At 39.9% G+C, this 13101-nt stretch overlaps 1 protein-coding gene across 1 annotated transcript in view; it reads right to left on the reverse strand.

Moving 5' to 3' along the window:
* Positions 1–13101, reverse strand: part of DNAH11 (dynein axonemal heavy chain 11) — a 370125-nt gene that overhangs the window by 192631 nt on the left and 164393 nt on the right. The window contains exons 41-44 of the mRNA XM_038004732.2: positions 12903–13053; positions 11735–11883; positions 5375–5525; positions 1798–1929 (exon numbers count right to left, since the gene is read on the reverse strand). Coding sequence (XP_037860660.2) covers positions 1798–1929; positions 5375–5525; positions 11735–11883; positions 12903–13053 — 583 coding nt within the window. The remainder of the gene's footprint in view (positions 1–1797; positions 1930–5374; positions 5526–11734; positions 11884–12902; positions 13054–13101) is intronic.

Raw genomic sequence — 13101 nt, forward strand, 5'->3', positions numbered from 1 at the left:
CACTTGGAAATTACAGAAGGAATCTGGCTTCTGAGAATGGCTGAAATAAGATCTAGGAAGCCAAGTGAATTCCAAATATATTATTATAATAATAGGCGCGAGTTATGGTAACTTAGTGGCGAGAAGTGGAACTGGCCAACAGATTATATCAATCATTTATTTTCTGATCTACAGTGAGCAAACCAACAGCAATATAGGTCACTCTTGGCTGTGATGCCTTTCAATGTAAATACCCCATTTACACATGGAAAGAGCAAGGAAGCCTGGAAAACGTGTTATCTATTTTTCGTGTAAAAATTCAGGGGGTACCCATAGAAGCACTATGAACCATGAGAGGCCCTGAGGTACCATGGAAGGTGTGGCTTTTGGAGAAAGACAAACTCGGGTGGGAATCCTGATGTTGCCATTTCCCATCAGTGTGACTTTGGACAAGTTACTTTGCCCCTCTGAGCTTTACTTTACTTGTGCAATGAGGATAGTTTGAAGAATCATAGTAAAGATCACAGGAGAAAAATTACACATAGAGGTACAAGGTGGCAATTAGATCTGCAAATTTCTAAAGTTGAATAATTCCCACTTTGCACTTTGGTAAAGTCTAAGCAGTTCGTGGGATATGTGTGCTGGTGCAAATGTTTGTCTCAAGTGTTAATCAGAAGCACAAAAGGGCTATGCAAGCAATCTGTACAGGCATGAATATTTCACTTTCAGCTAAAAAAAAAAAAAAAAAGACCAGCAAAAAAGAAATTGGCCCAGGGTTGACTATGGTTCACAAATGACTATCTGGGAATAGTGTGTGAGACTGGTTAGAAGCAAGAGGGACTGGAGACAGGGAGACCAATTTGAAGGTTATCATATGCTACAACCGAATTGTGCCCCCTCCATGTCCCACCCCCAAATCCATATTTTGAAGCCCTACCCCTCACTGTGATGGTATTTGGTGGTGCGGCCTTGGGACATAATTAGATTTAGACGATGTCATGAATATAGGGTTCTCATGATGGGTTTAGTGTCCTCGTCAAAAGAGAAACCAGTATGTCTTTCTCTCTCTGTCACTTGGGGACACAGCGGGAAAGTGGGGGTCTGAAAGGTGAGAAGAGAGTCCTTGCCGGAACTCAACCATGCTGACACCATAATCTTGGACTTTTAGTCCCCAGAACTGTGAGAAATAAATTTCTATTGCTTCAGCCACCCAATTTGTGGTATTTTGTTATGGCAATCTGAGCTAGTAAGACACTATGATAGCCAGGGCAACCTAAAGATGCATTGTCCCTGAATTTAGGCTGCAGGGATGGAGAAGAGGGAACAGGGTTGGCAGCTATTTTACAGGTGCAACTGAAAAGGGTCTGAGATCATAGGACACAGAAATCAGGAAGAGTGATGTCTCCCACGTTTTTAACTGGAGCTACTGGGAAGAATGTACCACTGAGCAAAAGAAAAGAAGGAAGAGCAGGGGCAAGTTGGAGTATGGGGCAGAGGAGACGGTCTGTCTCAGGCACACTGAGTGGGATTTCTTGTAGAAGAGCATGCTGGAGGTGAAGCCCCAGAGGCAGCTGGAACACAGAACTTTCAGTTCAGAAGACACAGCCAGGCTGGAGGGTATGGATTTGGCATCGTCAGCTGGGGTTAGAACCATCAGGGATGGGACTACCCAGAGAATGCACAGACTTAGGAGAGAACAGGGCAAGTAGTATAGACCTATAACATAACAAAAAGGTATGGATCACATATTTTAACCTCCCCCTGACCCTGTCCCACACAAGACTGGAAACTGGTCCTGTAAACTACTTCTAAACATACCTGATCTTGTAGCAGGGTGCCTCCAAAAGCCCAGATACAAGCAAATACAAAATAGACTTCATAAACTTCTTTTGGACTGTCAGAAGGTACATTTTCAGGAGTTAGCAAGCACTCCAAAAGAACACATATAGTCTAAAGAAAAAGAAATAGTCAAATAAGGCAACATCTTTCAAATAGTGGTGTAAGTTCAAAGAATATTTTTACAACTCCACTTTATCCTTAAGAGAGTACATCGTTTCCCAATTGTGATTTGCTACATTGGGAGAGACAAAAATTACCACCTTAGGTGTCTAAGTTAACAGTAGAAAACTTGTCACTTTCGGCCAGGCGCGGTGGCTCAAGCCTGTAATCCCAGCACTTTGGGAGTCCGAGGCGGGCGGATCACAAGGTCAGGAGATCGAGACCATCCTGGCTAACACAGTGAAACCCCGTCCCTACTAAAAAATACAAAAAACTAGCCGGGCGTGGTGGCGGGCGCCTGTAGTCCCAGCTACTCGGGAGGCTGAGGCGGGAGAATGGCGTGAACCCGGGGGGTGGAGCTTGCAGTGAGCCGATATCGCGCCACTGCACTCCAGCTTGGGGCACAGAGCAAGACTCCGTCTCAAAAAAAAAAAAAAAAAAAAAAAAAAAAAGAAAACTTGTCACTTTCAACCAAAATGATCTAGGTAATAACAAACTATTTTTTAAAAATAAAAATTTAAACATTCCAGTTAATAATCCGTATACAAACCAAAATCACATATAAGCAAAAAAAAGGGCATATATCTATATTCACTTCTTTATAAATAGGAAACCATTTTCTAAATAGTATTCTATAATCCACTTCCTCGACTAAAAACTGAAGACATCTTTCCTTATCAATAAGTGTTGCTCTACACCATCACTGGAATGGATGTAGAAGATTCCATTGGATGAACAGGCATTTATTTTACTATTTCCTTCTTGTTGGACATTTAGATAAACCACTTTCGGTAAGTGCTTTGGCAGCCACTTTCCCACCTGTTGTCATAAATTTAGAATGTTGGACTGGCAGCTTAACCCTGTGGCAGTTTTTTGGACACCGAACTAAATTTAACCTTGAAAGAAATGCTGTTCAGGAACTCAGGCACGTGTTCTTCATACCCTCCAGGTGAAATGGCAACATGCTGGGCGGTCCTAATAGACCTACCCCATGCTTAGGGCAGTTGCGTCAGCAACGAGGGGAATGCGGCTGCTACAGGGGACTTCACCATGTGAAATAATAACCAGTAATGAACAGGTTTGGGGGCTAGTTCTCTAAAGCACAGAAAGTTGTCATTAATTAGCACTGTTACAGATCCTAAAAACTCAAGAGACTTTTCCCCCAGTTTTTGCAGGCAAAGATAGATTTTCATCTCTATTATACACACAGCAACGCGAGCTATCACAAATCAGGTCAGCACTGTGTGTGTGCCTTTCCTTCCTTGCCACAAAAGATGGGGAAATACTTTTCATTTAAATTGTTAGCACTTACTACATTTTTAAATCTTCTTTCTTGATTTCTATTATTTCACGTTGTGCCACATTTGCCAATTTGAAATAATCTTTTAATAGAATAAAACTCACCAATTTGCTATTAAGAAACACAGTGTAGGCCGGGCGCGGTGGCTCAAGCCTGTAATCCTAGCACTTTGGGAGGCCGAGACGGGCGGATCACGAGGTCAGGAGATCGAGACCATCCTGGCTAACATGGTGAAACCCCGTCTCTACTAAAAAATACAAAAAACTAGCCGGGCGCGGTGGCGGGCGCCTGTAGTCCCAGCTACTCGGGAGGCTGAGGCAGGAGAATGGCGTAAACCCGGGAGGCGGAGCTTGCAGTGAGCTGAGATCGGCCACTGCACTCCAGCCTGGGCGACAGAGCGAGACTCCGTCTCAAAAAAAAAAAAAAAAAAAAAAAGAAACACAGTGTAAAACTGAGGCTTTGTTACTTTTTAGTAGAAGCCATGTTGTTCTAAGGAACTGTTGAAATCAAAACAAAAAAGACTGAAGGGTCTCAACGTGAGGCTATCTGCTGAGATGAACACATGAATAAGGCCATGTTTCTTCTATTTTCTCCCACAGTACTTGAAAAACATTTTGAGTTCTGTGTCAGCACTTAACATACTTTAATGCACAATCCAAAAGAGTTAATACACCTTACCAAATTTAAAGAGGCATCATACATCCGAAAACAGAGTGCATTAATTTCTCAAGATAGCCATTTCAGGTTACTATCTTCTTACTTTCATTTTTGTCTCAAATTTCCATACTTATTAGTAACCACAGAAGAGAAATTACTCTATAAAACAACAGCTTAAAAGGAGCTAAAAATTAAATGCCATTTCTGAATACAGTGAAAGAAAGAAGTAGAGCAGAAGTCATATTAATTCCTACTGACCTATTTTCACACTACTCTTGAATGGAAAAGTTCACACCACAGAGAATCACACAAATACATAAGTCAACTTGAGAAAGAACACGATCATGCTTTTTTGCAAGTATTACACCAGAGGAAGTCTAATTAGGCTAACTACATAATTAATTCATAATGGATAAATTCAGACCTGCTTTCAGAAATAAATTATACCTCAGATAATTACTGTTGAAGACTATCGTTTATTTAATTGGCGTGTGAATTATCAAAAAACCTGAACTTTCTCTTGTTATGCTTGTGACTATGTCTAATTTTGCATCAAACAAATTTGGTAAGGCACTCATTTAATGGTAACAAAGCACTTAGAAAGCAATTTTGCTCCTATAGGAAAAAAAGGGTGTGGGGGGTTTTCGAATTGTAAACCTTTCATAAAGTTTTTTCTTGTAAGGGCTGGGGATAGTTTCTCTTCATGCTGAGATTAAGATCACAGCCTTCATTTCTGTGTGCTGTGAATTATTTTCATTGGCTTCCATGACAACCTATCATGTGTGCCCTTCACTCTTATCATCTGTCTCTAGATGAGGATGAGAAAAAAATATATCCCTGGGATATTATGAACTCTTCATCCAGACTGACACGCCTCCATGAATATTTTTGGGAGGGGGAGGTCTGTGAGCGGTGGCACCTAGGTGTAGAATTCAGAGCCTTTCTCTTACTCACGGGCTGGCATCTTTACTTGCACAAATTTATTTTATTCAGAAAACATACTGAGCACCTTCTCTGGGCAAGTTACTTAGGAACCAGAAAAATAAATAAAGTTACTGAAACTTTGTTGTTCTAATTATGTGCAAAGACACTGGAAAGGAACACAATGGTTCAACAAACACATATCTGGCACCTACTATGTGCTAAGAGCTATCTGGGGATATTAAAAAAAAAAAAATCAATAGAACTTGGTTCCAACCTTCATTCACAAGATTGTGAAAAGAAGGACAGCACAAACTTAAACGCTAACAGAATGTGATAGAGGTTTGCAAAAAGCTCCAGAGAACACGGGGGGTGGGGGCAGGGGCTGGAGGGTTGGGGCAATCTAACAATTCCAGAAATCTTCTCATTTTCTTGGGCAAGCAAGAACTTCTGTTGTCTTGATCAACAAACACTACCGCATCAGGACTGGAATGTTAAATGGCGTAACCGAAGACAAACCTGCACCAGGCTACTCTCAGGAATTGAAGTGATGGTTTTAAAGCTTGTTCTCAGCTTATCCAAGCATGCGGGGACATATTTATCAAAAAGAATAGTCAAATTGGCCTTTTCTGATTGATGCCGCCTTCTGTCTATCCAACTGGCTACATACCTGAAAAGGAACACAGAAAAGCTTTTATTGAACACTAGGCTTGAAAAGCAGAATTTCACCAAGTCAAAAGTTTCCTCCTTCAACACAGCTTGGTGCAACAATTGAGGGACACGTTTAGTGAGTTCATTCTATTTCTCAAACTGCAAATATTTTAAAATGGTCTTTAAAATCTTGTTTTAATGGCCATTTTACCTTAATGAAAAGACTGTAAAAGAAACTCCTAATAGCACTTAGAAGCCAAACATAATGGAATATAAGTAGACCATTACTGAGCATTTATGAGGAAGTGCAGTGTGTCATTTCCTGAAGGGCTCAAACTATTCCCATAGTGTAGGCCTTATTTATGAAAACAGCTTGCGATTTTTCTTGATTAATCTTGGCATCAATTATTTAGTAATGAGAAATCAGCTACAAATAAAAAGATGAAAAATCCATAGGGGCTATTTCAAAGTGCCTCCTTTTTCAATGGACTGAATGTAACTCCAATCTGATAGCTGCAAACGAGTTTCCAATAGGTGGCTCTGATACGGCGTTTCATGCTTGGGGGTGTGTGTGTGTGTGTGTGTGTGTGTGTGTGTGTGTGTGTAATCTGAAACATAAAATGTTATCAATTTGATACATTAAATACCCTTAATGTATTAGTAAAATAATACTTATCAGTAAAACAAAGCATGACTTAGTAGCACCTATAGTAGTCTACAGGGCAAAAATGTATGATGTTAAACTAAAAATAATCCCTCAGAAAGTTCTCATTAAGGATGAAGCAGGGGGAATAAATCCATTTAGCAGTCAGCAGAGAAGCAGTATGACTACAGGTCAATTTCAGCTACACCTTGCATTTTGAGCATCAGGAGACATTAAGGCAAGATGATTATCTGACAAAAGGCCCCTTTCACTTTTCGCAAGGCTTCACAATAGTTTATTAAACAGTCAGTTATGTTACACTCTGATGAAATTTATAAAATGTCAACTGTCAAAACTTTTTCAGGTCTAAGATAAATGGGTTTCAGTAGAAGTCCAATTGTGTAAGAGTAACCTGATAGAGTGTCTCTGTGTGCTAGTGACAGTGGGAACTGCGGAATGATGGAAAGCAGGTGTCAGTGTCTGGGGACAAAGGAATGAAGGCCACCCTCTCAACTACTGATTTTACCCTATATCAGCTGCCAGAGTGGAAAGTGGAATTTTTGTATCTAGAGCTTATCAAGAAGGGGGAAAGAGGATTGCTCAGGGAAAGGAAAGTCTAAAGTGAGACTGCCTGGATACGCATCTCCGTTCCACCATTTTTAAATTGTGTTACCTTGGGCAACTTACTTAACCTCTCTGTGCCTCAATTTTCTCCTTTGTAAATGGAGATGGTAATAATATGAACCTCCTGGGGTGGCTGTGAGGATTGTGTAAGTTTGCATGTGCAAAGTGCTTACATTAGCATCTGACAAATTCTCAATAAATGTTACTCATTAGTACAGAGTTGGTGGCATTGGGAAACTCAGGATTAGATCACGGCTCCATCTCCCTGTGTTTCTCCTAAAGGCAGTAATGTCCCATTGGGCACAAGAGTTGGCATCCTGGATTCTGATGGATATAAGAAAACCCACACCCCACTTCCCAACAAAGTTTCTTCCAGGTTTCTGTGGGAGCAGAAAGCCATGGCAAGGATCACTAGGAGCAGTAACTTCAAAAAGTAGCCCAGAAGGAAGAAGTGGGCTTTGCACTTAGGGTGCAGGTAATAGCGACTTCATGGAGTCACATCAGCAGCAACTAAAGTCTCAGAGAAAATCCACCGAGCCCACTAGCAAATGATGCTTTTGCACAAATTACTTCCACAAGTGAGAGTTGCTCCAGAAAAAAGTCAGTCCAACCAAACCAGGAGATGTGGTAAGAGCTGATTCTGCTTGAGAGGAAAAAAAAAAGTGTGTGGGGGGGAGAATCAGATAAATGACCTCTACTAGGGATCAATCACACCACACAGCACAGGATAGAGAGTAAAAATGGCTATGTTGCTGGACAGCTTAAAAATTTATGTAGAAATTATTGCTAAACTTTCATAGCTTAGGAATAAAATACACATTAAAAGATGGTAAATTTAGAAGGAGAAACTGTTACCTTCAGCAAACACTGAAGCTATAGAGCTGCACTTGTGTGCAATTCTTGCAACACTGCTTCACAAAAAAACTTCCTTATGATTTTTAAAAGATGTGATAGATGTGAACATGACTACTATTATATTACATACAATTGAAAATGGCATACTAAAATGGCATATTTTTTCCTTGCCCACAGAAAAGATCACCCACATTGGTGCCCCACCTCAGGAAACGGGTACATTGTAATGCCCCAATGTATCATCTTAATGGCAACATGCAGGTTATTAACAGAGAATTTTGGCTTTCCAGAATTTGCAAAATGAGTCCTCCTATCTGCAGCTCAGTTGTTTCTCCTTCCTCCAGAACTGTTCCAGGTTTATTAAGTGAAGTCTAAAACCCTGTGGTTTCTAAACTTTCTAGAGTAGCCAAAGTTCTCAGATCTCTGAAAACTTTTTATTTATTACTTAGTCTTCTGGGGTTGGATCCTGTTGTATCGGATAGAAGGAATTGAACAGACTGTAAGTCTACCCTCAGAGCAAGCTTCGAGTTCTCTGTCATTCACCATGGCCTGGAAAAATGGTAGACAGTTAGCAGCACATGCTGACTAGCAGTGTATACCAATTATTTCTGAAGTTGCATGTTTATAATATATACAGTATCCAAAGATGAGACATTGGGATTGTAGGGAAAGAAGATAATACGCTCATTTGATATAGGTGAAAGTATTAGTGATACAAAGCCAGAAGAATATTTTAAGCTCAAGTAATAGAAGAAAGAGGATGATCTAAAGCTGTGGCTTCCAAGAGTCATCTAGCAGTATCTAGTCTTTCGTAATCAGACTTAGGGATGACTTTTTTTTGTTTTTGAGACGGAGTCTCGCTCTGTCGCCCAGGCTGGACTGCAGTGGCGTGATCTCGGCTCACTGCAAGCTTCACCTCCCGGGTTCACGCCATTCTCCTGCCTCAGCCTCCTGAGTAGGTGGGACTACAGGTGCCTGACACCACGCCTGGCTAATTTTTTGTATTTTCAATAGAGATGGGGTTTCACTGGGTTAGCCAGGATGGTCTCAATCTCCTGACCTCGTGATCCACCTGCCTCGGCCTCCCAAAGTGCTGGGATTACAGGCGTGAGTCACCGCACCCGGCCAGGATGACGTGTCTTAATGTCTCCATCTTAGTTTCACATATCTCAGCAAACATTAATAAAAGTAGAAAATGTGCCTCTATGCCAGAGAAAGAGAGAAAGAGAGATAGAGAAAGTAAAAGTGGTGAAATGGTTAGTGGTTGCAGGAAAAGCGCCTCTGCTGTGCATTGTACTACCTTTCCAACTTTTCTATAGCTTTGAACTTTATTTCAAAGTTTTGACTCTGAAAAAAGTATTGCTGAAAACTGAGACTTAAGAGATTCGCTTGGAAAACTGGGCTAATAATTATGTCTATTTCAGAAGGTAACTGAGTATTAAATGAATTAATATGTATAAAGCTATCATTTTGTTAATATAACTACATTGAAGTAAGATGTTAAGGTCTCCAATAACTATGGAGAGGAAAAAATACCCTTTATCCTAAAATAGCTATTTCCTGACTTATTGAAAGTTTATTGCAATGGGAGGTGAAAATAGAAAAATACCTTTTAGAGAAGATTTCCATTATTTTGGAAAATGACCTGGATGAATTCTTTGGTCACACCCATGAAAATTAACACCTACCCAATAATTTTGGATAAAACAAAACAAAAAAACCCAAAAGCAAAATCGAATGGTGAAGACAGAGTTGTTTGACTCTCTTAGGAATATAAATTGAGTGTCTCTTTAGCCAACCCATGACCTTTGATGTACTGCATGAAAGTCCTTCTTTAAACAGAGATTTGGACCAAGCTTTTGTTAGCACAAATCTCCACAGGATAGGATTGAGATTGAATGACATATGCCTCGGGAGCTGTGAGGTTCACTACTGCAATCAGAGCACACCCAGGAGGGGTAAGGGGTCTCATGAAGGAAATGAATGCTGCCATGCACTGCACTGCCCAGGTTCTCTGTACAGAGGGAGTCAGGGCTGCTGCAGAGACCCCCTCAGGTAGCTCCCAACCAATAGAAGCATCCCAGGAGACAGAATCCCAAGTGTGGAAAGGAGTTATTATCCCAAGAAAAACACTCCATTTAAGACTTTTGAAAATCACTCCTTCTCCGAAACATATCCAATAAAGACTTTGTCAAAAGCAAAAGCCTGGGCATGGCTCTACTATGCTGCAGAGGTAACGAACGAGACTTTTAGTGAGCACGTCAGTACACACAGGAAAGGCAGCCTGGAGAAGTACATCAGTTAGGCCTCTGGCAGGAAACAGATGTCATCCCCAAATCACGATAATAAGGGAAGGATCAATAAAAGGACTAGTTACAGAAGTGTGGGCAAGGAGTAGAGAAAACGGAAGGGACAGTACAATGCCAAGAGAGTAATTACAAGGAGTGCTTACTGTACCTATGCCCGTAGGGACAAGAGAATGAAGGATTGCCAGAATCTGGGAGGAAAGAGCCTTAATGGAGAGATATAAGAAGAGCTGTGACCTGCAGTCACAGAGGGACAGAACCATCCTGACATGACCCTGCTGGGAAGGAGAATAAATAGCTTGACCTCACTGTCCTCTCTCCCTCTCACTTCCTGCCAGGATTCATTAGCCAAACCAACCAGAAGCTGGAAAGCAAGGAGCCCACTAATGTGGTCCATACAGACCACAGAAGAGGGTAAGAAGGCTGGAGAGTGTGTCCAGAGAGGTAAACAAAAGATTTCTGACATAAGAAGCATGCCAGGCACAAGCATGGGTTCACTGGCAGAGCTCAGGGATTCCTACGGTTCTGAGTGCAAATGCTGGAGGTGACAAGTTACAACCAGAATGAACTGCAGAAAATGTAAGCATTTGAGGAGTAAGCAACTGGGCACCGTAAAGTTGCTCTAAATCAAAGCATTACAACTGTTCATATATGCATAGTATATATACATGCAAACATACATAACCTAAGTGATTTCTTTTTATATAAGTGTTCCATATAAGCTTTCATTATTTATTCACTTACTCAACAAATATTTACTGAATTCTTAACATCTTCAAGGTATGTGAATCAGGTAATGTCTAAGTAAAAATGACAAAGGCATTCCAGTGCTAACTTGATTACCTTTAAATTAGCCTAATTCATTAGTCTTAAATTTAATTGCTAATACCTTCAAGTGAGCATATAAATATTTATAATTTTATACTAAGATTTTAACAAGATCCAGGCACAATTTTAAAAAGTACTGAATAAAAATGGGCAAAGAACTGATGTGAACATTTTTTCAAAGAAGACGTACAAGCAGCCAATAAGCACATGAAAAGATGTTCAACATCACTAATCATCGGGGAAATGCAAATTAAAATGAGATATCACCTCATGCCCATTAGCACGGCTACTATTAGAAAAAAGGAAAATAACAAGTGCCGGCACAGATGTGGAGAGATTAGAAGCCTCGTCCACTGTTGATGGGAATATAAATGGGTAGCAGCTGTGGAAAACAATGTGTCAGTTTCTCAAAAAATTAAAATTAGAATTAACATATGATCTAGCAATTCTTCTGAGTTCTACCCAAAAGAATGGAAAGCAGGGTCTTGAAGAAATATTTGTACACCCATGTTTACAGCAGCATTATTCACAATAGCCAAAAGGTAGAAGAAACCCGTGTTCATTTATAGATGAATGGGTAAACAAAATACAGTATATACACATAATGGAGTACTATTCAGCCTTAAAAAAGGAAATACTGCAATATGCTGCTACGTGGATAAACTCTGAAGACATTATGCTAAGTGAAATAAACCTGTCACCAAAAGACAAACACTGTATGATTCCAATTATATGAGGTACCTAGAGTAGTCTAATTCATAGAGATAGAAAGTAGAAACAAGGTTCCCAAGAGCTGGGAGGGGACAATGAGGTGTTATTGTTTAGTGGATAAAGAGTTTCAGTTTGGGAAGATAAAAAACTTCCGGAGATGGATGGTGGTGATAGCTGTGCAACAACATGAATGTGCTTAAGCAAAATTTATTAATTACGTTACATACAATTTACTACAATAAACAAAAAAGAAATACTCACGGATTCCAGCCCAGATCTTGTGGGTTCACATACAGAATACCAGCTCTGGAAACAGTGGCTGGGGTTGCGCTCCTTAAGTGATGTATCTCAAACAGAAGCCTCATGAAGGGAGTGAGGGTGATGCGCTCATTGCTGGCGAGGGTCAGCACCTGGAGTGAGCAGCACAGCGGTGCACAGAGGTGCACTGTCACCCATGGGCAAAAGCAATGCTCCAAACATATAGAAGCAACAAGTACTTTCCCCTATCAGAAGTACCACAGACTGTGCATTCATTGTCCTGAATCAGAAGTGCAGTCTGAATAAAGATCTAAGCTCACCCCTGAGATGACCTGACTGACCCTTGAGGAACAAACTCACCTAAATGGGCTTGTGAATGGCAACCTTTACATAATTGTAGTAATTTTATTACCAAGCCAAATATAAGACTTTTATTATAAAAATTAATCACATGAAAGGACCTGAATACCATAAAAAAACTTTCTTTAGAATCTGAAATACCATGATTATCAATTGTCCAAAGAAACTTACACAAGTATAAAGATCCCAAACCTGTATTTTATGATGAACAGTGTCTCAGTTGAGTAAGCAGTAATTACTGTTAATTCAAGGTGGTTACTAAATCTATTCTGGAGTAATGATGATTACTGATCTCTCTCTGCTGACCCCAACAATAGACCCTGTGTTGCTTGAATGATATCTCACAGACCTGTACCATCACCTTTTGTTTTTGCTGGGAATGCTGAATTAACTATGGCAAAAAGCTTGGAAAAACATTTTAATTCAATCCATAGCCATAGGAACTAGTTAATTTCAATTATCATATGGCACAAACCCGTTCTTTCACTAAGTATTTATACTTAAAGATGACAAGACATAATAATTTATGCCTACCTCTTAGAAAGTGGTAAGATGTGTAAACTAAATTCTTAGATCTGTATCTAACTCTCAGTAAAGGTGGCTGCATTCAAAGAAACAAAGAGAACATATTCCTTGAAATTCTTTAATGGTGAAATTAAAAAAAATTATCAGGAAGACAGCACTTATTGAAATAATAGTTAAAGAATCCCAGGTTAATGAGCAAAAACTAGTATTAACACCAACAAGTGAATGGAACTTTTAATACACTCAGGATGTTATATTTAAGGTTTACAACTGAAGTTTTGTTCACCTTGTTATCATCCATTACAGTATTGAGTGATTCAATCCACATGGGGTCAATATCTCCATCCAGGACTATCCATTTTGGTCCATCATTCTTAAGATTTGCTTGTTCTCGCAGAATGGATGAAAAGAGACCTATAAAACAAGAGTAAACAATCCTAATATATAAAGTCATTGAGTGCTGTTTATTTCTACAATAGATTGTT

Source organism: Chlorocebus sabaeus, chromosome 21, assembly GCF_047675955.1.
Source record: "Chlorocebus sabaeus isolate Y175 chromosome 21, mChlSab1.0.hap1, whole genome shotgun sequence".
NCBI lineage: Eukaryota > Metazoa > Chordata > Mammalia > Primates > Cercopithecidae > Chlorocebus > Chlorocebus sabaeus.